Source organism: Carettochelys insculpta, chromosome 29 (genome assembly GCF_033958435.1).
Source record: "Carettochelys insculpta isolate YL-2023 chromosome 29, ASM3395843v1, whole genome shotgun sequence".
Lineage (NCBI taxonomy): Eukaryota > Metazoa > Chordata > Testudines > Carettochelyidae > Carettochelys > Carettochelys insculpta.
In genome coordinates this window covers 1,659,972-1,685,206 of record NC_134165.1, presented here as the reverse complement: position 1 = coordinate 1,685,206, position 25,235 = coordinate 1,659,972, and the positions used below count along the sequence as shown (strand labels likewise).

Below are 25,235 nucleotides of genomic sequence, written 5' to 3'. Positions count from 1 at the left end.
GCCAACCCGAGGGCGTGGGGGAGGGAGGGGGTGTTTCCATAAGAAGAGAGGAAACCAGCTGAGAACCGGATCACGCAGCAGCAGGAAGGGGGCTTGTGGGCAGCATTTCCGCCGATTTTCCCAGCCACGGGTGGAATAAATTTTGTTACATGTGCCAAAGCACAGCAGATGGGAACCAGCTGTAGACATACACGCTGCTGGCTGGGCCGGGGGCGCTCTGCTAATCAGCTGGACGGCACCTGAATCCGTCCTGGGAAGCCGCCCAAGCACTCAGCTTACAGGGAACACGGCTGGTGGGGCTTAATTAACCAAACATGCCCTGTCAGCGAGCCAGAAAAGCGACCCAACTAAAAATATTAACGTTCTGTTTAATTTATTACTGTTTGAAATCCAGTGACATTGACACACACAGTCACCGCCACCACCCTTGCCGAATGGCGGGCAGCCGGCAGTTTGACCTGCTTAATAAAATACAGTACTAGGAGTGGACTGCTACACACATGCATCCACAGTTTAAAACTACAGTGATTCAATACTGCAACTGAAACAGTACTGCCATAAAAAGAAAAAATAGGTATCAAGTGTTCCCCGATTCATAATTCTCTTAAACAGTTAATGCTGTAACAAACGCTACTGATGTCAGGACGAGGCAAGACACAAACAGTCCTACATCTTCTCTGCAGTATAAATATGGAAGAGTTTTATACAGTTTACTGAAGTCTGACACTACACTTGTTGCTACCCGTTAGCGCTAAAGGGAGACCGCGTGTCCGCTTTGGAAAGATCGACTCTGGTGGTCTAGACCACGGAATGTTGCTCAATCATCTTCGGTGCCACTTCCTGAGCGATCCTGGAAGACAAGAGGAAATGGACGAGGGGAGAGATCAGAGGGGAGAAATTCCAGTGGCCATGAGAAGGACCGAGCGTTTAGTGACAATTTATCCCATCAGTTTTCCTGAGTCCTCTCAGTCCTTGCTCCTCCCGCTCCCCTTACAGCTCCATGTCGGGTACTCTGCGAATACCAAGCCAAATGCATCACTGGATGGAAGACAAGGCTCCTGCCCTGGGCCTGTTACAGTTTAGGTGCAGGCAAGTCCCCTAAAAGGTTTCACTGGGGGCCACAGGGGTGACAGGTGTGAGGAAGGGGGCATTTAGTTGCCTTGCTCTGTTGCGTGAGCACTCTACTGTCCTACAGTAACCCATGTGCGTGCCTCAGTCTCCCTTGGCACTGTACTAAATGGGCATTTCAGTCAGACAGGCTCCCACACACACCATGGCTGATGACCTAAATAAGCTGAGCCTGGCAGGGGATGAGAACAAGTGACACTTTCTGCCTGGGAAGCAAGACAAAGGCTGGTGGAGAAGCTTGGCTGGGGGCTAGGCCCAGCCCCGGGGGAGGAGTCAGTCTGGGCTGGCTTGGGAGGCAGGTCCTTGGCCCCTGCGCTGCCAGGGATGGATTGTACTGCCTGCTTCTGGTTCCGGCGCTCCCCACTCTGTGCTCACAACCCTTCTGCTCTCCCTGCCGGCGGAGTCACACCTGGCCGGGGACGGGGGCACCGAGCACAGCGACACCGCAGCACCAGAGCGACAGTGGGACTGCCTCGGCGGCAAGCGGGGATGGCAGCGGGCAAGTGAGTTACCTCTTCCTGCTCCTCTTCACTATCATCGTCACTAACCACTGGCTTGGCCCGGGAGCCGCGGCTCGTGCGCCTGCGACCCTTCAGCCGGTCTTGTGCTCTCTCCTTTCTGCCCAGCTTGATCTTCACCTTGACGGAGCGAGCTGCAGGGGAGCAGAAGGGGAGAGTCTGAACGCTGGCACGGGGGGCATGGCGCTGCCACCAAGCGACTTCAGCCAGACAGCGCGTAGGTGGCCCTTCTGGAGCGCTTTCCATCGCAGGGTGGCAGCGGGGCCTTGTGCTTACCTTCCGACAGCCGCCGTCTACGCCACAGACACACCACAACAGGCCTTCCGAGCATCGGCTCCCCTCCACCCTCCCCGCTGCATCCCGGCCCGCTGTCCTTGCACTCTGCCGCAGAGCTCCTCACCTACCTGGCTGAGCTGCTCAGGCCTAGAAAGCAATCGGGAGGAGTTACGTTCCCCATGCGGAGAACCAACACGCACGCCCTACTCTTGCCTCCAAGGCAGCCCTGGCGTCTGCCGTCCCCGCCCTGCCCCAGAGCAGAGAGGGCACAGGCAGGGCAGTGTGAGCTTCCCCCAGTCACAGTGCCACTGCCGACGTGCCTCAGCACTGCCCTGGAGAGGAGAGAAGAGGGCAGGGGCCGCGGCCTTACGGTTCGCTCTCTAGCTGGTCCTTCCCCTGTCCCAGACAGTGCGGGGGGGAGGCTGGAACACGGCGGGGACGCGCGCACGCACACACGCGGCAGCGGCCGAAGAGTACTTACACTCTGATTCAGATCCTTCCTCTTCTCCTTCCTCCTCCTCCTCACTCTCCTCGCCTTCACTGTCCTCCTCCTTCTCAATCTTCTGCCTCACGCTGGTGAAGACGGACTGCAGCACTATCGAGTCCTCGTAGATCTAGAGGGGAAGCCGCAGCGGCCTGGCTGAGAGGGGGCAGGCTCCTGCCACCACTCCCTGCTCTCCCACAGCGAGATGCCCGATTCAGCTAAGTGAGGCAGCTCACCCCAAGGCAGGGCACTAGGTGCTCGCTGTGCCCAGGAATAATCCTGCTTTAGCCAAATCAGCTTTTCAGCTTGTATTGCAAGCCAATTAGCTGGCTGGATTAATAGGATTCTAGGTACGTCCCCCCCGAACCGGGCGCCCAGCCCCAGTCGCAGCCGGGGATGAGAGAGGGCGGGTGAGTGCGGCCCTGTACTTACCAGGGAGCCTTCCAGGTTGAAGGTCTGTGCGTTCTGACACAGCAGCATGACGTCCTTCTCCAGGTCATTCAGGCTGCGGTACTTGTGGTTGCGGATGCGTTCCTGAGAAAGGGACAAAGGTCAGACTCCCCTCTCTCACGGCCTGTGATTCGACGCCTGGTGCTGCCCCCAACTGCTCCATGGCTAGATGCCTAGCGCTGCCCTCCGTGTCACCCACAACAGCCTCGCGAGTAGCACGTGCCAAGCGCAGGGCTCCAGAAAGCTCACGGAGGACTTCACGCCGCAGGGGGCTCTCGCATTTTGAGGCCGCCTGCCCCCGGGGGTTTTTGTTTCCTGCACTCCTCATGCTGCCCACGCAGCCTGGGTGGTGGGAACTCTCAAAAGACAGCCTGAAGGAAGCAGTGTTCCTTCCAGCCCAGCTGCAGCACCTCACGCACAATCGGGAGGGCGGCTGGCATCACAGCTGGCTGCAATGGCGCTGACGACAGGGATCATGATGGGAACCTTCCCCCCGCACTGGTAATTAGCACACAGATGTGCAGAGGTACATTGGCCCATCAAGAGAAAGGCCTGCACCCTAAGGGTGTCACCAGGCACGGCTACGGGAAGGGCCTTGAGAGAACAGGCGTGACCAGGAGAGAAGGAGGTGGATCTGCAGGTGTGGGGTGTGAGTGGGGGAAGGAGATGCCAGGAACAGTCAGGACAAGCGTGGATGGAGTCGAGGGACAGGAGGCAGCAGCACTGGGAGCAGGTTTGGGGTGTCACTCAGAAGGCAGAGGGAGGAACACAAGCAATACAAGAGCCAGGCAGACAAGGGTGTTTTTCCAGCTGCCTAGACGCTGCTCCCAGACTCAGACCCCAGCCGGCCTCCATTTTTATTTACTCCCCTGCACTAGTCAATGCTGGGGAAGGACAAACCACATGCTGCTGAATTTCACACTTCACGTGTGACTGGCATGGGCTCGGGCATGACCGCGATGAGGCCAGGGTAAGACCCACTGGAGAACAGAAAGCCATTTCCCCGGCCCACAAAGGGTTAACTGGTGCTAGTCCCCCGGGGTCCCCAAGTCAGCACATACAAGGATGCAGTGAGCTGCAGGATGTGCCAGTGCTTCTCCTAGGGGGCTGGAGAGGAGTTTGGCTCCAACAGAGCCAGGCCCTGGAAATCTGAGGGGAGGGGCTCCCCAGCCAGGGGGCTGGAAGCGTAGCTCGGGCCCAGCAGATGATTGAGGGGCTGGCCCAAAGCACTTGGCACTGTGGCTTGTCCCACTCCCCCAAAACACAGGCGTGTGCGACAGCTCAGCCAGCCGCTCGGAGAAGGGTTCTAGTGGTGGAGAAGACACAGCACTTGCGAGGGTGATTTGGGGAGCTGATCCCACTGTAAGGGTTGGCTCAGGGACGGGCACAGATGGAAACGTTTGAGTGGAGACCACGGACTCAGGGGGCATGTGTGCAGCACCAGGGCAGAGATGCAGGTGGGCTGGGCCCGGAGGGGAAAACAGGGCAGCAACGACAGTGTGACGGGAGAAGAAGAGGGCCAAGGTCGGGCAGGTTTGGGGGCACTGAGCTCCATTAAATCGAGGTGAAGACACGAGCAAGGACCTGAAGTGAGTGCCGCAGGCTCCCACAGGGTTACCTTTATTTTCTTGAAATCCACCGGCTTGCGGATGAGCTCATAGTACTCTGGGAGCTCCTTGCGAGAAGGCAGCTGGATGAAGACTTCACTAAGCTGACGTCCACTACTACTACAAAGCAAGGAGGAAATACAAGATCAAAGACTGAGCCCCTGCCCCTCCCCCAGGCATCATTTCCCAGCCTGCCATGCGGAACTGCTTACAAAACTCCCAAGACACGCTTCTGCCTCGCAGAGCAGAAAACCATACGTCCTTCAGCATGGAGGCCTGCTCAGGGCTGAAGGACAGACAACCCAATATGCTAGCCAAGAAGCTGGCAGGGTTAGGAACTGTGTTGCCTAATGGTCATTGCAGCAAGGGCCTGGGTGCAGCCCTTTTTTGTGACTCTCTGAAAGCAGGACTTGGTCTCCTGATCTCTTTTTCTAAGCAGCACTAAATCCAGTGGTTTATTGATGTGCTGCGAGGAAAATCAGTGCTGGCTTTGCAACAGGGAAGGGAAAGACGTTGCTGTTCCTTAAAAGGCTCCCAAGGCACAGGGGGGTGGGTGGGGAGGGTGTCAGGCTGTCCCAGAAACCCTAAGCACAGCAGGCATCTGCCCACAAGAGCGTCTTCCAGGAGGCGCTCCCTAACGCTACGGCCAGTCCGGATGGTTCTAAACGCACTCAGAATGTAGCACTAAGACATTTAAGACTTTCCCTCAATCCAGGGAATTTTTCCGCACTCTGAGTCAATCAAAAGTAGAGGAGAGAAAAACTATTTGTTCATGGGCCAAGTCAGAGAGCCTGGCCAACCCCACAGGAAACAGTCTGATCTTCTCAAACTGATTCACACAGACCACGTGCTTAGCTCCTGCTCTGCACTGTTACTGCTGCACTGCAGCCCCCCCTCAGAAGACACTGGCACTGGTGTGCCCTCCCGCACGCGTTAGAAGAGCACTGCAGGCTCAAGAGCGCTCTCCAGCCATGCAGTTGTAGCACACAGCAGGCAACAGCAGCGCTGTCACAGTGCTTGTCTTGAAGCTCCCAACAGAATCCCCTCTCACAAGCATGAGCCACAAGGACATTTCAGGCGGAGATGGAAGATACGGAGAAGGACCTAGCAGATCAGCTAATTGCTGGCGAGAAAGGAGTCCGAGACGCGGTGGATTTGTCAATTGCTGCTCTCTGCTTGAGACCCACGCACAAACTGGGTGGAACGAGGCAATTAGAACCTAACTTCCAAAGCTTGCACAACACACATCCTGGGCCCACCCTCCTTGCATTGCCTTAGCTGCACATGACACACACACTGTGAGTTTGCATAGCAGCCCACAAAAAGCCCACAGACGAGTCAGTCCTCTGGCAGAGGAGTTAGCAACTGCCTGTAAGCGGCGTACGGTGGCTTCCGAGCGCCTTGCAAACGTCAGCCACTCCCGGGGCAGGCAGGCAGGCAGGATTACTCCCATTTTAGAGAAGGGGAGTAAGACTGAGGTTCTGTGGGATTATGCCAAGACTGCTCAGGCCGGGACCAGAGTGTGGATGTCCCTGATGACCCCACATCCTCCCACCCTCAAATTTTAACAACCAGGACTCACAAACATGACAAAGGAGCAGACCCTGGGCAGGAGCAGTAGAGTGCGCCCATCCCTTGCTCCCCTTACCTGTCCTTATATTTAATCACAGCATCCACTATCTTCTTCATTTTTTTGGTGAGGTTTGGGGGGTTCGGGGAGAGCTTTTCGGCTGGAGGCCTGCCACGCTTTTTCTGCTTTTTGCTATCATCATCTTTGTCCCGGCTGCGAGTGCTGGTAGTCGGGGTGGCTGAGCCAACATCAACATCGCGCTTGCGTTTGCGGGAAGATTTCTTCTGACGGACTTCCTCCTCGATCTCTTCCAGCGTGCCCTCCTCTATAGCCTACGGAGGGGAGCAACAGAGACGCCGCTAGCACTGAGACTGCTGGGCAGAGGTGCAAAAACTGGCAAGGGACCCCATTCTCTATACTGGGATCCCATATGGCAAAACTAGAAGGGAAGCCCCCGGGTTGGCCACACTCACTGATGCCCTAGCAGTTTTGGGAAGCAGCTGCTCCCTGGTCTCTGCCTTGCTGAGGGACACGCATCTGGTCTGGGGCTTTTCCTCCCAAGAACGGAAGGTGCCTACAGACCTGCTTTCCACGGAGTGCACCCAGCTGATCAGACGGTCTCTAACTGGCCTGACACTGAAACTCAAAGTCAGAAAGTGCCAGGGGGGGTTCTGGGTGAGCGCGGCAGTAATTCAAGGTGAAGAATGTATTTGCTGGAAGGGTACTGGAGGAAAGCAGAGAGAGTCTCCGGGGTTAGCCTCCACTGGGGGAGGGAGGGGAATTCTATTCTCTGCATCTAAAATTTCATCTCCAGCTTCTTGCCCAAGAAGAGCTCTGAAGAGCCCAGTCTTGAGAGGACCATTAACATCTGAGCTGAGGCAGACGACTTCTCCCTGCTCCTGCACACAGACATCCCCTTAGTCAGACTCAACCTCATGACTCCCCAGAGTCCAGCAGGCAGGCACTCAGCTACTCATTGAGAACTTTCTACCTGGGATGCTCGGCCGCTGTGAAAGCAGCGATCAGCTATGGCACGGCTTCAGTTCTTTAAACCTCACTCCAGCCCTGTGTGTGGCGAGGGGAGCTTTTCAAATACCCAGTACCAGCATCAGATGGTCAAACAAAAACTGACCCTAAAAGCAGAAAGATTTGGCAATAAACAAATGGGCTGACAGCATCTCCTGAATCACTGGGACCAATTCATGCTGCTCAAAGCCCTTTGTGGAGATTTGGATAAGAGGCAATTTTCCTCCAGTTGGCAGCGAAGGGTGCCGAGGGACTCGGCTGCACGTTCACAGCAGTTGTTTTAAGCTACGTACCATCAGAGTCTCCAGTACTGGGTATTTTCTGCAGCACACAGACAAAGACACGAGAGCAGCACAGGTTTGAGAAGGTCATTGGAGAACGATGCTGTACCATGTATACCTTGAGCCACTGCTTCTCGGTAAGCGAGTCACTGTAGTCCACCTCCTTACGGTGACGTGACCCTCGCCCAAACATCTTCTCCTCCTCCTCCTCGCAAGTCAGCCTCTCCACTTCAGCATCATCTTTGATAATCCAGGAGGGGAGCTCGTCCTCCTCCATTAGACGGGGCTTTCGTTTAGGGTTGCGCGCTTCCTCCCGCCGGCGGTCCAAGTCCATGCGCTAAAATAAGAGGCGTTTGCTGGGGGGGGGACCACTGGCACAGTGATGGAGGGGTCTGCAGCCATTGCCCAAATGCATCTATCAGGAGGTCAGCTGGCCCATGGAGGCGCTGTTTAGTTGAGGCAGGTCATCTCTGCAGCAGAGGCTGAGTGTCACACGGCTGACCCCTGATGGGCTGGGATGTGACTGACCCTTGGCTTTGGAACTAGTGAGTGGGGCCCAGGCATCCAGCAGGCACCAAGAAGCAGGGAACGCTGCAGTGCAGCCTCTGGTAGGGGGTGCTCCCTTGTGAGACACAATCATGCAGGAGCTGTGCCAGCTGCCATCTTTGCGTGCAAGGCTCTTGGGAAACGTTGCAGGGGGAGAGAAGCAGCAGGAACACACAGTGTGTTTGGCAAGTACCTCTGGACTCATTACAGCTCAACAGATACATCAGGTTAAGAGCTGCATAGGCAAATTAGCCAGCAGGAGACTAACTGCTCTGAAGTAAAAGGAGCTAGAACGGATCACTGGAGCTGGAAACAGACAAGAGCTATTCCTGGGCCTCATCTCATCCAACAGTCTTTGCTAAAGTTGGCTTGTCCCTGTGGAATGCTGTTTGTGCTCTTACAGGTTCTGCCACCTGTCTAGCCCATCACCCTATTATCCACTTATCCAAGCTCCTCACAGGAGCACAGAGGATCTGATGGCAAGCATGGGCCAGACCGGGCCAAAGCCACTCCTCCGTGTGTGTGCCGGGGCATTAGGAGCAGTGGGGAAGATGTGCTGTTCTCTGTGTTCTCATTGAGACACAGGGAACATTCCGTAGCTCTCCTCACCCTGCTGGCGCCTTTCCCCTGAAGGTTTCAATGCTCTTTGCAAACACAGCTCAGTAGCACTTTATGGCAAGTACTTTTCCCCATGCATCTAGGGTAATCTGAGGACAAACCTTTGCACTCTGCTCCCCTCACAGAACCAGGAATAGCGCCCACTAGCTCCCTAGTCCTTATCAAGGCAACGTTTGCTCGAACATAACCAACTCAGCTCTCTCAGCAACAGCCCAGCCTGCAGTGCCCAGGAGAGAGGCAGGCTCAGTTCTCCTCCATGGCCTGAGCCAGGCTCACCATAAAAAGGTCAAATTCCTCTTCGTGCCGGGCAATCATCTGGTTGACCGTTTCATCATCAGGAACTTCATCTTCCTCCTGCAAGATTTCAAACGCCTGGCTTAATGGTGGGAGCAGATGCCGCTGCCGTTCGTACGCTGGGAACTGAACATCGAGCATCGCTACCATCTGACGCCTGTTTGGCTGTCCTTGTGAAATGATTTTCGGTGGTCTCAGTCCAGTGTCTAGTGGACAGGTATCCACATTGCAGAAGACCACCACCAGAGTTGTCAGCTTTGTTGGCGGTCTCAGCAGTGAGGCCAAGGATTGAATGGGCATGGAGACTGAACTACCCCCTCACCTTTAGAGGTGGTTCCTCCAAGTCAGGGTTCAGGCACAGGGTCGAGGCAGTGTGGGGGAAGCTTGTACTGCCACTGCCGCTGCCCGTGCTGTATCTGTTCTGTGGATAAATAGAGGACTTCAGTCTCCAGGGCTGTCAATCCGGCACCTTTCACCGACACTACAATTCACTTCAAAAGAGAAACAAGTGTTCATGCTCTTTCCTTCCAGCCCACATGCCCTTCGCCTCGGGGACACAGAGCAAGGGAGCAAAAGCAGCCACGCGTTCACCATTCATGCTCCGGAGTAGCAGGGAGGGTGGCTGGCACCGCCCCTTACCTCATCCTGCTCCTCGTGCTCCAAGATGGCCTGGAGGAAAGCTCTCCGCTCATGGCTGGAGGATTTCTGGTCGAACATGCCAGCCTGGATGACCTTCTGATCCACGTTCAGCTTGTATTTGGCCGCAGCCAGGATTTTCTCCTCCACACTGTTCACGGTGCAGAGGCGGAGCACACGCACCTCGTTCTGCTGCCCGATACGGTGCGCTCGGTCCTGTGCCTGCAAATCCTGAAGAGGGAGCACGTTGTTTGCATGGTGATCTAAACCCCGCTCTTTCCAAGGTAACACCTGATTCGTTAAATACATCCTAGGAACAGGGTGAACACCTCCCAGAGCTACCTGGAGGACCTCAGTGACCCCAGAGGGTTCTGTTACCTTCACTGGGGAAGTTTAATTAATCTAAGCAGGTTCTTTTGCTGACTGCTCTTATACTTAGTGAGTTAATATACTTTGAAAAAACAGACCACCGTGCATAGCTCTGGCAGCGAATTCTTGTGAGAGTGCCCGTCTACTCAGCCCCCCGCCCCACTGGGGCTGAGCGCCTCTGAAGGGATTCTGACTAGAACTGGTGAACCACAGGGTAACGTCCACAGAGGACAGCAGCAGGTTTCCGAGTCATCATACAACACAGGGAGTGGGTGGGATGGTGGGGGGGAGATCTTTAATAGCAGTCACTGCCACTGCTAAACTGGTAATCACGTTAATTAACGTGCTTAATGATAATTATGGCTCAGCCACAACAGGCTCTCCCAGCAGCCCACCCTGTCAGTGCTGAGACAACTGGGAGACAGGCACCACATGAACAGATGCTTGTATTAGGCTCTGGGCTGCACTCACATGTCAAGGCCACAGCGTGGGGATGCAAAGACCCTGGCAAAAAACGAGCGCTGGTGCTGTGAAGGCAGCCGTGAGGATGGAGGAAAGCAGCAGCAGTGCAGGCGGGGGCACACTCAGCCCCCAGTTCAAGGGGATACTTTTAGTACTGCGTGTGCACTGTGATCACATGCCACCCCTGCCCCTTGCCGCCCCCCAAAAAAAATTGTTCTGGCTCCGATTTAGCTAATGCAGATTAGTTACTTGTAACAGGGAAAGCGCAGCAACCTTGCCAAGAGCAGCAACTCCAGCCTCAGACTGCCTCATAGGCTTTTCGCTTAATTCAAGCTGCTCATGGGAGCTAAAAGCCAGCTTGCTTTGTTCTCGTTTCAACCCAAGGAAAGAACGCTCCCTGCAGCACAGAGACACGTTTAGGGCCTTCTGAGGAAGTTCAATTAGCATTACAGGCACATGGTTCTTCCGAGACCTAAGTGGGGGACACAAGTCCTTCTTCCCCTTGTTCTTTGGGAAATGCAAGCTGGGCGCCTCATGTACACGTAGAAAGACAACCACGCGCAAGCCCACAGCGGGAACTCCATCAATTCAATAGTGTTTTTACCTGGTGTGGATTCCAGTCACTGTCAAAAATAATCACAGTATCTGCAGACTGTAAGTTCAGTCCCAGCCCGCCGGCTCGAGTGCTCAGCAAGAAAATGAAATATTCAGAGCCTGGCTCGTTGAAAGTCTTCAGCAGCATACCACGGTCTTCAGCTTTAGTGGTTCCTAGGCGGCCAGGGAGACGAGAGAGGTTACTATTTTTCGCCCTGCAAAATTCTGTATTTGCAATGGCCTCAGGACTCCACAGAGCCAAGAGGGGTTCTACGGTGCTCAGGAAGAGCTGAGGTCCCACCCTGTGACAACCAGGCCTCCATTGGTGGTGGGGGACCCACATCGTAGCAGCCAAAATCAGCAGTCGTGACAGGCAATTGAGGTCTGTGCATGCAGTTTGTGTGTTGGGCTGGATATAAAATGTCATACAAGGTGGTCAATGACTCAAATGCAGCAGGTTACAAATATCCAGAAGAAAGTTGTTGATGCTGGGCGAAATTCCAAGGCCTACGTGCCACATTAGCCTACAGAACAGGGCTCTTACTGGAGGCGACATTCACCAATTTGAAAAAGGTGGAAGGGGGCAGCTGAATTAGCACAGTGAGTCACCTCCTTAAACTAATCTTAAAAGAAACAAGCATAGGGTATGTGCAACCCAGTTAATCCTTTCTCCCAATTATAGGTTAATGGAGAAACAGGTCTGGGAGCAGGTATGCAATGACAATATTGCAACAGCATAATCTCACCGGTGTCACCAAGCATTAGGACACTATGCTATTGATTATAATAGTTCAGTGGTTTAATTTTATGAATGGGATTGTTAGTTTCATGCACGTTTCATGAGTATGCGCTGCCAAGCACACTGCCTGACAGTGACCCCTGAAAGGGGCTTTGTTATTGGATCATCTGCATGTACAGATAGCTCACTGATAACAGCCAAAGCAGAGCCTACCAGAGGGGACCGCATGTCTCTTGATTACCAGTGAAACTCACCATCCAGCCTGAGGTATTTGAAGCCACGGTATGCAAAGTAATCTTCCATGATGGTCATGAGGGAGGTCATCTGACAGAATAGCAGCACCTTGTGGTTGGTGGCTCGTAGCTTGGGAAGAATCCGGTCTAGGAGCTCAAATTTGCCAGATGCTCGGTACAGGTCTAGTCTAGTTCACAGGAGAAGGTTGGAAATAGGTGAGACTCTGAAGCTAAAACATCCTAGCATGTAAATGAGAACTACTAGTGCTTGATACAGGTTGATCCTCGACTGTCCAGCACCCTTGGGATGTGACCAGTGCCAGATGAGAGAATTTGCTGGCCCACAGGTGGTCAATATTGTCTAGCACATTACCACTGCTTACTGGACTCTTAGAAGACATTTAGGGGTAAATTACAGCTGAGTAACAGCACAGAACACTGAGAGCCACTACTGGTGGCTGGAAACAAACTTCATGGGACCATGGGAAACTTGGCCACACCCATAAGAAGTGGTCATCTGGGTAACTAAAATCATTCTGGATTACGGAAGTTACCTGACAAGAGAATTCCAGATTAGAGAGGTTCAACCTGTACTTTAATATACTAGTCCAATCCAAGCAATTCTCCTTTGACAAACCACATCACCCTTAAATTATCAATCCCTGTCTTTGTAAAGCTCAAAAGCGTTTGACTTACCCCTGCACAATACCTCCAGTGAAACCTAAGTGCTCTGAAAAGGATTCCTGCAACCAAAACCAAAAACACAGTCACACTGATTGCACTAAACTCTTCCATGCAAACACAAAAGTGTCCATCAAATCCAACAAACTCTTGGACTTGCCCTGATGGAAAACTGATCATTAGGTCAAATAGGTCTAATCTCCTTCTTTCCTATGGCTTGGGTAGGTAGGTAGCAACAATTACCAGTTTATATCTAGGTTTGACAGCCAGCATATTGCAACAACAGCGAGCTGCTGAATGTCCTTCAGGCTCTGGCAAAAGAACACAGGGGACACTCAGATAGCGCGTGAGCCATTGTTTGTGCCAGGTTAACACAGCCACAGACAGTTCTTTGCCTCATTTTCCATTTACAGAGGGTTTGTCCCCATCTCCCGTGAGACAATGGCCAGATTGGGTCAGACCACAGGTCCATCTAGCTCAGTCGCTTGTCTTCCGACAGTGGCCAGTGCCAGGTGCCCCAGAGAAAATGAACAGAACAGGGAATCACCAAGTGACCCATTCTCTATTGCCCATTTCCAGCCACTGACAAACAGAGGCTCGGGACATCCTCCCATCCTCACGGCTAACAGCCATTGGTGGACCGATCCTCCATGAATTCATCTCGTTCTTTTTTGAACTCTGTTATAGTCTTGTTATGGCAAGGCTTTGTCACCGACGAGGAACTTTAGAACAGAGCAGGACAACCACCACTTGACGTTCAAATCAAGAGAAGAAAGCGGGGATGGCCAGGCTGCCCTCAGAAAATAATCCTCCAGCACAATCCGTCCAGCTCTCACATGGAACCCTCAAGGAAAATGCAAGAGACGCACACCTCACGCAACGTGGAGATAATCTACTGAGACCGAAGGACAACAACTGGGCTACCCTTGGAGTCAGCTAGAAGTTTTGTCTCGAGACTGAGTGAAGTGGAGGAGACTTGTAGATCACCTATGCTCCACTGGGAGTAGCAGGGTTTAAGTCAAGTAAGTCTCAGTTGTAGTCTTTGTAACATCTTGTGGCAAAGAGTTCCACAGGTTGACCATTGTGTGAAGAAATACTTCCTGTTGTAGGGTTGTAAACTATCTCCCAGAATGTAAAATGTCATCCCAGGTGATCAATGTATCATCAAACACGGCAGGTTCCAAATATCCTGGAGAATGCTGCTGATGCTGGGTTACGTTCCAAGGGGCAACACGAGGCCTATGTATCACATGACTCTACAGAAAACGGCTCTTCCTGGAAGGGACATTCACCAGCGTGAAAGAGGGAGAAGGCAGCAGCTGGTTAGCACAATGAGCTGCCTCCCTAAACTAATATTAAACTTACTGCCTACTAGTGTTTTTGTTGTAAGAAGGAATAAATAACACTTCCTTATTTCTTTTCTCCACACCAGTTGTAACTTTATAGACCTGTCATATTCCCCCTCAGGTGTCTCCCTCCCAAGCAGAGAAGTCCCGGTCTTAATACTCTGTCCTCATACGGCATCGTTTCCATCTCTCTCATCATTTTTGTTTGTCCTTTTCTGAACCTTTTCCAATGCCAATATCTCTGAGATGGGTCAAGCACATCTGCACCGATTATTCAAGAAATGAGCATCCCGTAATAGAAATAGATAGGGCTACTGCACAGTACTTACACAGCAGTGCAGGGAGAGGGATAGCTCAGTGGTTTGAGCATTGGCCTGCTAAACCCAGGGCTGGGAGCTCAGTCCTTGAGGGGGCCCAATTAGGGATCTAGGGTAAATAGATTTTCTATATCTATCTATCTATCTATCTCTCTCTCTCTCTCTCTCTCTCAGGGTGACAATAGGTCTTGCTGAGTGCAGGGGACTGGACTTGATGACCACTGAAGGTCCCTTCCAGGTCTATGGGATAGGAATATCTCCATAAAGACAATAGGATATTTTGTCCTTTTATCCATACCTGCATTATTGATTCCCAACAGCTTGCTTGCTTTTTATTTGACTGCCGCCGCATGCAGAGGTGTCCTAATTCCATTCAGTCCACACTGGTGTTTCTAACATAAATCAAAACTTGGTGGTTCCTCAGCAGGATCGATGACTAGCTGTTTGTTTTGAGCAGCTGAAATACTCCGTGTGACTCTCCACTGACCCTCCGCGTCGAAGTTGGGCGTAAGAGCCTTGATGCAGTTCCATGGATGGTTGTGGGATTTTAATTTTGTCTGTGATGGGTTCTTTGGGTCAGCATGCAGGGGGATCCTTGGCTTTGCACGGACAGGTGTAAGAAAGAGAGATATCTGAGCAGCCCAGATTTGTGACAAGACAGGGAGCCAATTATCTGGAGTCGATTTGAGTGTCCCTGATATTATGTGCATAGCACTATTGAGCTGAGAGTCAAGGAGTTTCAAGAGACCGATAAGAGACACACAGCGGCACGTGGTATTCAGAGACAGACTATACCAAGACCATTGTTGTCGTTCATAGGTCTATGACGGTTCCTCAATTTTCTTATAACTGTGGCACCAGACCTGATATTCTTGAGGTGTTGTTGAAAAGAAACTCCAGGGCAATGTAACACCAAGATCCTTCGGAACAAAAAAGCAGTCCAGTAGCACTTTAAAGACTAACAGAATAATTTATTAGGTGATGAGCCTTCGCAGGACAGACCCGTTTCTTCAGACCACAGCCATACCAGAACAGACTCAATATTTAAGGCACAGAGAAACAAAAATAGTAATCAAGGTTGACAAATCAGAAAAATATTACCAAGGTGAGCAAATCAGAGAGTAGAGGGGCGAAGGGTGGGGGGAGTCAAGATTTGGATTAAGCCAAGTATGCAAAAGAGCCCCGATAATGACCTAAAAAATTCCCATCCCGGTTCAAACCACATGTTAATGTGTTGAATTTGAGCATAAGAGAGAGTTCAGCAGCCTCTCTTTCCAAAGTAGTGTGAAAAAACTTGCTTGTGTGGGTCTGTCCCACGAAAGCTCATCACCTAATAAATTATTCTGTTAGTCTTTAAAGTGCTACTGGACTGCTTTTTTGTTTTGATAGTATGTAGACTAGCACGGCTTTCTCTCTGTTACTATTCAAGATACTTCAGGTTACCCTCATGCCCGACACCTTCAGCACAGAGCTGAGCCTCCAGATCAGTAGTAGCCATTGTTTCATTCAGACAAACAGCCATGTAATCATAAATAGCAACAAATTAATTCACAAGAGATCCAATTGCTACAGGAAGGCCTGGAAAGAATGTGTAGGAATAAAGTCATTTTAAAGCATCTGTCTGGGATCACTTGAGGGTAAAAGACAAACCCAAAGAACAAGCTGGAACACTGATTGTTTTGTGGTCTAGGAGGAGGCTGAGTCCAAAGGGATCACCATGATGATGAGCCTTATTTTACCAATTTTAATTGTATCACTTTACTGGAGGCTCCATGTCTGAATAAGTTAAGGTTGGAGGCTGCAGAGGAATATTTTAAGGTGAGACACAGGAACACTATTCAGCGCTGGTCTGAAAATTTACCGTCCAACAGTGCAAGTGCAGCTTACTTCGTATATTAACCCTTTTTACAAAAACAGCTGACCTGTGCACTATTGGGCCAAGCTCCTCCCCAGGCAACACTGGTACAAAAATACCACATTACCTCTATGTGCTGAAACATATATGGATGGTTACAGATCTTCCGAAGCTGCATGATTGTGTTCATCAGGGTTTTCGTACCACCTTTGCCCTGTGTGAACAGGACACATTATTACACGGGTGTCCAAGCAGACAAAGTCTGAAAGGGAAAGTTGAGGATCTGCTCCACCCCCTTTGCTGTCATGGTATCCTAGGCTCTTGGCAAAATCTAAAATATCAAACGAGAGGAAGCGGATGGGTGCAGCTGAGGACAAAGGCGGAATTATTCAGAGGCTGAATGGATTTGTTGAGCATGTTAGCTTTAGTGGCTTTGTGTGCGCAATGCTCGTGACAGCGAATGGCTCTTACAGCACGGGTGGCACATGGGATGCATCTTCACTCAGATTTCAGAAGCAAATGACACGTAGATCTAGTATCAGAGCTGCCACTTTAGAAGAGGGACCCAAAACCTCCTCTGTACACTAACAAGACTGATTCTCCCAGCCATGTAAACTGCCCAGAACAGCTAGTCCAGGGGTTCTCTCTTTTTCTTTCTAAGACCCATCCTCTGTAACATGTTACAGAAACTCCACCTCCCACTTGTGTCAACTGATTTTCTGCATATAAAGCTCAGGACCAGCATGAGTGGGGAGCAGCCAGGGCCAGTGCGTGGGGCCTCATGCCACAGGGCCTCTGGGACGCTAACTTGCTCAGGCTTCAGTCCTGAGCATGGGGCTCATGACCCTGGGCTGCTGCTTTCTGCCATGGGCCGGAGTACGTCTAATGCCAGCCCTGCTTAACAGACGCACAGAAACCTACTCACAACCCTCCCCAGCTCCAGGGTCCCCAACTCCTGACTGAGAACTACTGCACTAGACAGTGCACCACCGTAACCCCTTGCTTGTAAAGGTGAGCTGTAAGGGGTTGAGGAGCTGCCTTAGAATCCCCTTCTCCAACCCAATTAATAAAGGAACTCTTACGAGGGAGAGGGCTCAGCAGATTCACACTCAAAGAGGGAACACTTCATCTTCAGTTCTTTTTAAATTTGGCCCAACCAACTATTGCCATCTGACAGCTGCCCAGTGGCTTGTGTAAAACAAACTAGTGCTCCCAGCGAAATGCTAACAATTATCTGCAGCACCCTTCATGGTGCCCTTTGGGCAGTCTTGGGAGACACACACAGGTTTAGGTCATGGTAACGTGGCAGAAGCTTGCATTGCCACTGCTCTTGCTGTATTATTCTGTGCACAGAGGCTGTACGGCCATGTCTACGCTGCAGCTGGGATGGTAGTGTGGCTAGTGTCATAACAATATGGCTTTCACACTCCAGGGTAGACCGGCTACAGTAACAGAAGGGATTTTTCTGTTGCTGTAAGAACTCTTTTTCCCCAAACAATGGTTGTAAATTGGCTGAAGCTGTCTTCCACTGATCTAGCTGTGTCTTCCCTGGGGGTTAGGTTAGCACAGCTACAGTGCTGGAAAGGAGAGTTCCCAAAGCACAAAGAGCAGCTGTGCACCCATGAAAGCCAAGAGGGTTTGGGTCCCTAACTTCACAAAAACCATCACCCTAAAACTGTAGCAGCAACGTGAGTGGCAGCGTGGGAAAAAAAAATCCAGTTGCGAAGTGGGCCCCTGTAGGTGAACTGCTTTGGAGCCCTGCTGCATGTAAGTGCAGGGAGAGAGTGTGAGTAGCAAATCTAGGACCTATCGCCACACCTTTTTATCCTTCTCCGAGCCATCGGTGAGCAGCACTCCCTTGGCCTGCATGTGTCTGTACAGTACCCTCTGTAAGGCCGACATGTCACACTTGATCACATACTCAACCTGGAAGAGCAGAGGAGAGTATATCATCACAAACAACAGTAACCAACCCAGTGGAATTCTCGGCATGTTCCCAGCACATCTCACTCCTATCCCCGCTGGCTTGTAGCTCTGCACCTCCACTCCCCTTTGCAGTAGAGCTCCATGACTGCTGCAAAGCTCCTGACTGGGATTTATTTCCCTGCCAAGTAGCACTGCTCTCAAGCTCGCCAGAGTGCTGCCAAGATGCACGTTGACCACAGAGCTTGGGGTGGAGTCATTATGATGCTGCCAGCCCCAGGAGCCGCAGAGTGGGCATACAAGTCATTCCTGTGGCATCACCATCTCCCATCTTCCCCACTTTGAGCCCGGCCACCTCAGTGCTAGAGTTAAGCCACGTAACTGGGTTTGCTCTCATCAGGCTAGCTAACCCTTAGGGATGAGAATAAAGCTGAAAAGCTGCAAAATACCATACCAATGCAACAGTCCCTAGAAAGGAACTAATTTGGCTTTCATAGAAAAAGGAAAATAATTCCAACAGAACTGGGATGAAGAAAACCATAGAAAACAAAAGGTTTTAGGGATGACAAGATGGAATAAGCTGTCAAATGCCAGAGCAAATAGCAAGCAGCTTAACTGACAACTATATGCAAGCTAGAAAAATAAATGGGCTAGTTTATCTAGCTCATCTGCCTATCACAGGGCAGGGCAGGATGGTACATTTGCTACTATTTCCTCCTGTCCAATTGTAAAAGCTCAAATCTTGGAACACCCTCACTCTAAGGAGAAGATATCCCAGCTTCTCCTGTAGCCGCTCACTTCAGCTACATGACAACGTGCCGCAGGGATGCACCATAAAACAAACTTACAAATACTACACTATGTAAGTGCAGCACAGTTCATAGATTTTTAGGTCAGAAAGAACCATGAGATCTAGTCTGATCTCTAGAACAAATGCTAGGCCAGGGAATTTCACTCTATTACCCCTGTATAGAGCACAATAACTTGTGCTTGACTAAAGAACATCTTTTAACCATCTTCCAAATATCTTCCGAAAAGCATGGGGCATGTATGTATGTGCGGACGTGCACCTGCCTTGCAAGCTTTACCTTTTCGGGTAGCTGTGCTTCTACCTCCTTCTTTAACCGTCTTAGCAGAAAGGGACGCAGCACTTTGTGTAAACGACGGATAATCAGAATAGTTTCTTCTTCATTCAAATCCACCTGTTTTTTCCACCCAGGAAATAAAAACGGGTAAAAACTTGTTGAGTCTCTTGCCCCCTCAACGTTTTTCACGACAGAATGCAACATTCCAATAATAACTACCCCTAGCTTTTGTCTAGCACATTTCAACAGAAGACCACAAAGCATTTTGCAAAGGTCATGATCATCATCTTCACTTTACAGATGGGGAAACTGAGGCTTGGAGGGGGCAAGGGACTTGCCTAAGCTCCCAACCCAGCAGGCCAGTGATAGATCTGGGAGTGGAAAAGAAGTAAGGTCTAATGAGTCCCTCCACAAGCTGCGCACCTGATGACTTACAGTTCTGACTAGCCACACTCCTCTCGTAACTGTAAGCTCTCTGATGCAGCGGTACAAGTCTGGGCTCTCCTCTGAAAACCCCAGAGGTTCAAAACTCTGCATTTTTCCCTATGAAATTCTCCTACTTGGTACTCATGCCCCCAGTTGCTATGCTTCCAGAGAGGAGTTTTGAATGACTGCAACCAGCTTACTTAAAAGCCTCGATGATTTTGTGCAACCTGAGAATGCATTTTGACAAGAACCAAGGCAGTGACCTGCTGGGACAGCTGCAGGTCTAGGACAGAAAGACACCTTGCCCTTATTCCAACACCTGCTTATTACCAGTCTCTACTTTATCCCATACTGCTCAAACTCACTTTGTCTAGTGTGCAGCCCCAGAAATTAAAGTCTGAATGAGGAAAATACCACTACCCTATTAGTAAACGGCCTAAGAGTGAGACTGCTGAGCTAGCAGACCAGTTAATAGCTTGAAATTATAACCAAACAGTGTGGGTACCCAGGGATTTGGTGCTTTGTATTAGCACAAAACTGTCTGAATTCAACTGCTGCCAGATGGCTACTTACACACCTACCTTCTCTCCAGTCATGGCAAATGGAGCATTAAACCACTGCTCAAATGTGCTACAGCTCTTGAAGATGGTGGGAAGGAGGAAATTGAGCAGAGCCCACAGCTCTGGCAGTTTATTTTGTAGTGGAGTTCCTGTCAGCAGCAAACGGCGCGGAGCTACGTAGTGTGTGTTGAGGACTTGGGTTAGCTTACAGTGATGATTCTTCATTCTGTGACCTTCATCAACAATCATGTACTTCCAGCGAATCTGCAGAGACAGAATCGCAACAGAGACTGTGGATCAAGGACTGCAGGAATCCCACTTCTAGACACCCGCTCTGGTGCAGGAGAATCACAGTATTCACCATCCATGCAATTATGCCTGCCCAGCGGAAGGGCTGACATCAGAGTCGGGTCAGGTCAGAACTGGATAGTCAAGTCTCATATAAGCTGCTGCTGGAAAAGCATGCCCATTCACGAGCCCTGTCTTTGCCTATGGCACAGAGAACAGATAGCAGAGAGAACAAGAGGAAAAATACAAAGAAAAGGGAAGGGACAGTAATGTGAAGAAATGATTAAGAAAGAGAGATATTAACCAGTTAGTAATTCTAATATCTCTCACACACCATGTACCATCACCAGTAAATCCCCTTAGCTTTCTGGCTGCAGCCAAAGACATTTTATTTATTCAGGAACATGGCACAGTATCAGAAAAGAGAAAGCTGAATTCTCCCTGCTAAGGCCACTCTAGGCAGCAAAAGATGCACCAGTTTAACTCCATATAGTTTAAGCCAATGCAATCCCCTAATCAGTGCAACTTAATTTAGTAGTTCACTGATGACCTCCCGAGGTCCCTTCCAGCCCTAGGATTCTACGATTCAAGTGGTTAACTTCGAGGTTAGGCACTACATTGAAGTAGCCAGCAGAGAGTCTACACGCATTTGTCCCTTTGAAGTTAATTTCGAAGTAGGGAGCCCAACTTCATAGTCCTCACTCCATTCCTGGGAAAGGAGCAGTGCCCTGCTTCAAAGTAGGGTGTGCGTAGATGCTCTACATTGAGGTTGCTTACTTTGAAGATGTACACAGAAGTAAGCAACCTCAGTTATTTTTGTAGTGCAGGCACAGCCAGGGAAGGCTTGATAAAAGACCTTTCCCCAGAGATAACGAGAGCTAGTCTCCGTTACTGAACTGATCCAAACAAACAACTAGTCTTGTGTAGCTTCACACTTCAGTTACACCCTCCCACATGTCTGGGGGAGGAGCTACATAGACTGGCTTGATGGGCAGGAGGTCTAAGAGGACAAAAGACCTGTTAACAGCTTCAACTGACATTATGACTTTGGAAGAGCGTTATTCACACACAAGCCACAAACTGAGAGAGGCCATATGACCAGATCTCAAGTACTTCAGATGTGCCAGGGCTTCCATGTGAAAGATGGCTGACGAAAAGGTGATAGCTGGGGACCAGAGCCCTGAGAAGGGCCGTGGCCTTTAAGGTGCAATTAACACTCACCTTGGCAAGAATGTGCTTATCTTTGATGATGTACTCATAGGTTGTAAGCAAGACATTGAACTTCCCACTTCGAAGCTGAGGTACAAATGCTCGTCTCGCTGCTGGAGAGCCCTGGAAACGAGGAATGGAAGGGGAAAAAAAAAAAATCAAACCAACGTCACTTTAGCAGGGGTATTACTGCGGGCTTGTCTACAGAGTGCAGCAAGACACACTAGAGGAGTACAAATTCTAAAGTGTGCCAACATGCTATGCACTAACTGGCCTGCGTGAACCCTGCTTGCACTTTCTAACAATCCCCTTTCTCTGTGTACACCAACAGCATCTAGACAGGCTACTTCATGGGCAGCACATGGTACACTGTAGAATTCACATCCTTCTAGTCCACTTTACCCAACTGCACAGACAAGGCTGGATTAGCAGCCACAGGGTAGAAAATCCCATGTTCCTGATCGCTCCCCTTCTCCCCCAAGCCTGAGCTAGAATGTTCCTATGGACCAGGACACTTAGATTTGTTCTCTTGTTCAAGTAATTATACCAGGCAGTCACTAAGCTGCTTACTCTTTTGATAAAGGCAACAATGTATTTTTTTTATCAGGGTTGGTTATACAGGTTGAACCTTTTTACTCCGTCACTCTCTGGTCTGGCAACATCTGTGATCCACAATGATTTTAGTTAGCTGGATGACCACTTATCATGGGTGTGGCCAAGTTTCCCATGGTCCAGTAAAGCTTGTTTACAGCCACCAGTCCCGGCTCTCAGTGTTACGTGCTGTTATTTCACTGTAATCTACCCCATTTTTAAAGTGCCCAGTAAGCAGTGGCCATGTTGGTAACGCAGCTAGAGAATCTTGACCTCCTGTGGTCTGGCAAATTCTCTGGTTCAGCATCAGTCAGGTCCCGAGGCTGCCAGACTAGAGAGGTTCAGCCTGGACTGGCACTCAGAGCTCCTTACAGAAGTTTTAATGGTGAGAAGTGCAGGACTGAACCCCAGTACTTGCCTTGTATGAGACCTTCACCACGGAAGGAGCCCATTTATCAAATTCATATGCCCAGTTTGACAAAGTTCTAGAAGAGAGGGAGAGAGAAAACAAGAACTGTAAAACCCACCTTTGCATCATGGACTCCAAGCCTTCAGTAGACCAAAGTAGCTCCCGTTAGTTGGCTACCCCTAAGTCTCCAGCCGCTCCAAAAAAACCAACACTCTTTATGCTAACTAGTTATTCTTGCTGCAAAATCCACTATCCGAAACCCCCAATCACAACCCCAAACAGTTCCCTGTGACAATCGTGAGATGGGGCCACGCCACCTTCTACCCTACAGTACTTGACTCATGGGCGTGCACTGCCATATAGATCCTGCTCTTGCTGCCCACATGACTCCATGCACAAGAGAGAAGATTATTGTCTAGCAGTGTCTGTTGCAGCCATGCCTGCGACCTGTGCCCCTTAGCGGGAGGGACATAAAGGGCATAGCGGTTTCAACAGCCCCTCTGTTCTTTCACCAGTACTAAATCCCTTAGGAGAATCTTGGAGAGCTGAGAAAGAGGATAAGTTGTGGAAACTGTGGACACCACATTTCAAAGAACCAGCTGCTGCCAGGCAAGGAAGTGTTCTTTCTCCCTCGAGTGACTGTCACAGATTCCACACTTGGTCTCTTGCTTAGAAGCGGGTAAGCAGAGTCTGCCTTAACTTGTGACTGCAGAACAGTCCCACCGAAACAGGCATCCACTGGGCAAGCCTCTGCTTAGGAAGGGTGTTCTGTAAATGGGTGGCTCAAACTCCCACAGATATTCCACACGTTTCTGTGTGTGTCCAGGTTAATTTCAATTTAACTCTATTAAGGGCCCAGAAGAGTTGAGATGGTTAAATAGGCCAATTAACTCCACAGGCTGCACCTGGACAAGACACACTGTAAAGTTTCAAAACTGTACTAAGTTTTGAAAGCACCTTACGGTTTAGCTCACAATTACAAACCACCTCCATTCCTGAGGCCTTCCTAATGCTGAGGTTCTAATGCAAAAGACAGTCCGCAGCTCCTCCTGAGGTGTGCAGAAGCTGAGAAACCCAGATTGGGGGTTGACAGAGGGAGAGTGGAGCCAGGAAGGTAGGAAAGGACCAGAGGGGAAGCAGCACGGGAGGCCTTCGCTGGTGACTGGAGCTGGAATCCAGAATAGGGGGCAGGCTCAGGTTTCCTCACCAGCCACTGGGGGTGTGGTGCCAACCAGGCAGAGGACACTGGACTGCCTGATTTGTCCCAGAAAGGCTGTTAAATATCCCAGAAAGGGGAAAATCGCAAAGGGACTGGGTGAGAGGGCCAAGCCACAAGAGGAGCGGTGAGTCCTGAGCATAAGGGACTGCAGGCGATAGAATGACAGGAGAGACACTGCCATAGGAGGGTGCAATACCTGGCCTGAGTTAATCTTCAGGGCAGCTCATAGGGGTTGGTGAATCCCATGACACCATTAGAAAAAGGACTATATTAATACTGCTCTATTATATACAAGGCTAAGACAGCCACACATTACGTGGAACAAGGAGTGCCGGGGTTCCACATTTCTGCCACTCATGGCAAAAATGGACAGAGATGCTTGGGTCACTCAGCTTTTCAGCCCCTGAGCAGCTGTGGAGGCGCTCAGAGCACAGACACAGCTGCATGGGACCCTACTGGAGAGAATAATCCAATTCAGTGCACACTGGGTGCATGTGCCTCAAGAATGGAGCAAGCACTGGAATCTTTCCATGCCCCAGGGAATATACCTGCCTTTGTCTGACAGGCAAACAGGAACAGTTCTGCCACCAATGGGAAGGCCTGAACTCCGATTCTTCACACCAGGGCATTGATTGATTTTTTTAAGTTGATCTACTGAGTTGGGAAGGTGCCTTCAAACTTTTTCTGATTATTCAAATTAATAAAACATAACATCAGAGCATAATTTAATCCACTGGTTGAGAACTTATGAGCCAAAGGACTGACCAGAGAAGGCGTGGGGAACAGCAGCAGCTTCCTGTAGGGCAACTGCAGTGTTATTTAGATTTCTATAGTTGCTTTTATCTAAGGATCTCAAAGCAGTGTATAAAACGCTCTGAAATGCCTCGTTAAGGTCAGTAGCACTACAGTCATTCCGCAGATTGGTAGACTGAGGCAGAGAAGATGAATGAACTCCAAAGTCAGCGTGAGGGACACGGCCAATAATTCCCAACTCCCTCGTCATCTCTGCTCTATCAGACCTTGCTACCTTTTACAGCACAGCTAGAAATAACATTGCCCTCCTACCCTTCCCACATCCGTTCAAGTGTCACACTTACGATAGAGGTACTATAATGAGGAAGGGCCCATTGATGCGCTTGTGTTCCATGAGGTATGTGATTAAAGCGATGGTCTGGATCGTTTTGCCCAAACCCATCTCGTCTGCCAGGATACCGTTCAGGTTATTATTGTACAAAGAGACGAGCCACTCCAAACCTTTAATCTGAATGAAAAGAGAAGGGAGGACAATTTAAAGAATGTTAACGAAAGAGGTGGTGCTCGGCAGAAAAAAAAGCCCCACTTCTCTGTCAGTGATCTGCAACCACTCTCCTTCTGTAACACTGCAGATGAATTATTTACAGATTATTAACCTTCTTGTTTTAGAGTTAATTATCTCAAAGAGCTCTGGGGCAGCAACCCATTCCTCTCCCTTCTGAACTGCACGCCCCACACAGAA

The 25,235-nt window shown here is 50.3% G+C and overlaps 1 protein-coding gene across 10 annotated transcripts in view; it reads right to left on the bottom strand.

Moving 5' to 3' along the window:
- Positions 1 to 356: 356 nt before the first annotated feature.
- SMARCA4 (SWI/SNF related BAF chromatin remodeling complex subunit ATPase 4) overlaps positions 357 to 25,235 on the bottom strand; it is a 56,628-nt gene continuing 31,749 nt past the window's right edge. For 2 of the 10 annotated variants that reach the window (XM_074979413.1, XM_074979414.1), the window contains 20 exons: positions 24,838 to 25,001; positions 22,531 to 22,597; positions 21,534 to 21,644; positions 20,046 to 20,288; positions 19,042 to 19,155; positions 17,849 to 17,956; positions 16,158 to 16,244; positions 12,528 to 12,574; positions 11,853 to 12,019; positions 10,870 to 11,033; positions 9,438 to 9,665; positions 9,121 to 9,219; positions 8,781 to 8,858; positions 7,450 to 7,677; positions 6,112 to 6,365; positions 4,475 to 4,583; positions 2,839 to 2,940; positions 2,404 to 2,536; positions 1,641 to 1,780; positions 357 to 850 (listed from right to left, as the gene is read on the bottom strand). In XM_074979413.1, coding sequence (XP_074835514.1) covers positions 818 to 850; positions 1,641 to 1,780; positions 2,404 to 2,536; positions 2,839 to 2,940; positions 4,475 to 4,583; positions 6,112 to 6,365; positions 7,450 to 7,677; positions 8,781 to 8,858; positions 9,121 to 9,219; positions 9,438 to 9,665; positions 10,870 to 11,033; positions 11,853 to 12,019; positions 12,528 to 12,574; positions 16,158 to 16,244; positions 17,849 to 17,956; positions 19,042 to 19,155; positions 20,046 to 20,288; positions 21,534 to 21,644; positions 22,531 to 22,597; positions 24,838 to 25,001 — 2,676 coding nt within the window. In that variant the 3' untranslated portion in view covers positions 357 to 817. The remainder of the gene's footprint in view (positions 851 to 1,640; positions 1,781 to 2,403; positions 2,537 to 2,838; positions 2,941 to 4,474; positions 4,584 to 6,111; positions 6,366 to 7,449; positions 7,678 to 8,780; positions 8,859 to 9,120; positions 9,220 to 9,437; positions 9,666 to 10,869; positions 11,034 to 11,852; positions 12,020 to 12,527; positions 12,575 to 16,157; positions 16,245 to 17,848; positions 17,957 to 19,041; positions 19,156 to 20,045; positions 20,289 to 21,533; positions 21,645 to 22,530; positions 22,598 to 24,837; positions 25,002 to 25,235) is intronic. The other 8 variants (XM_074979415.1, XM_074979416.1, XM_074979418.1 and 5 more) reach the window with 8 other exon arrangements.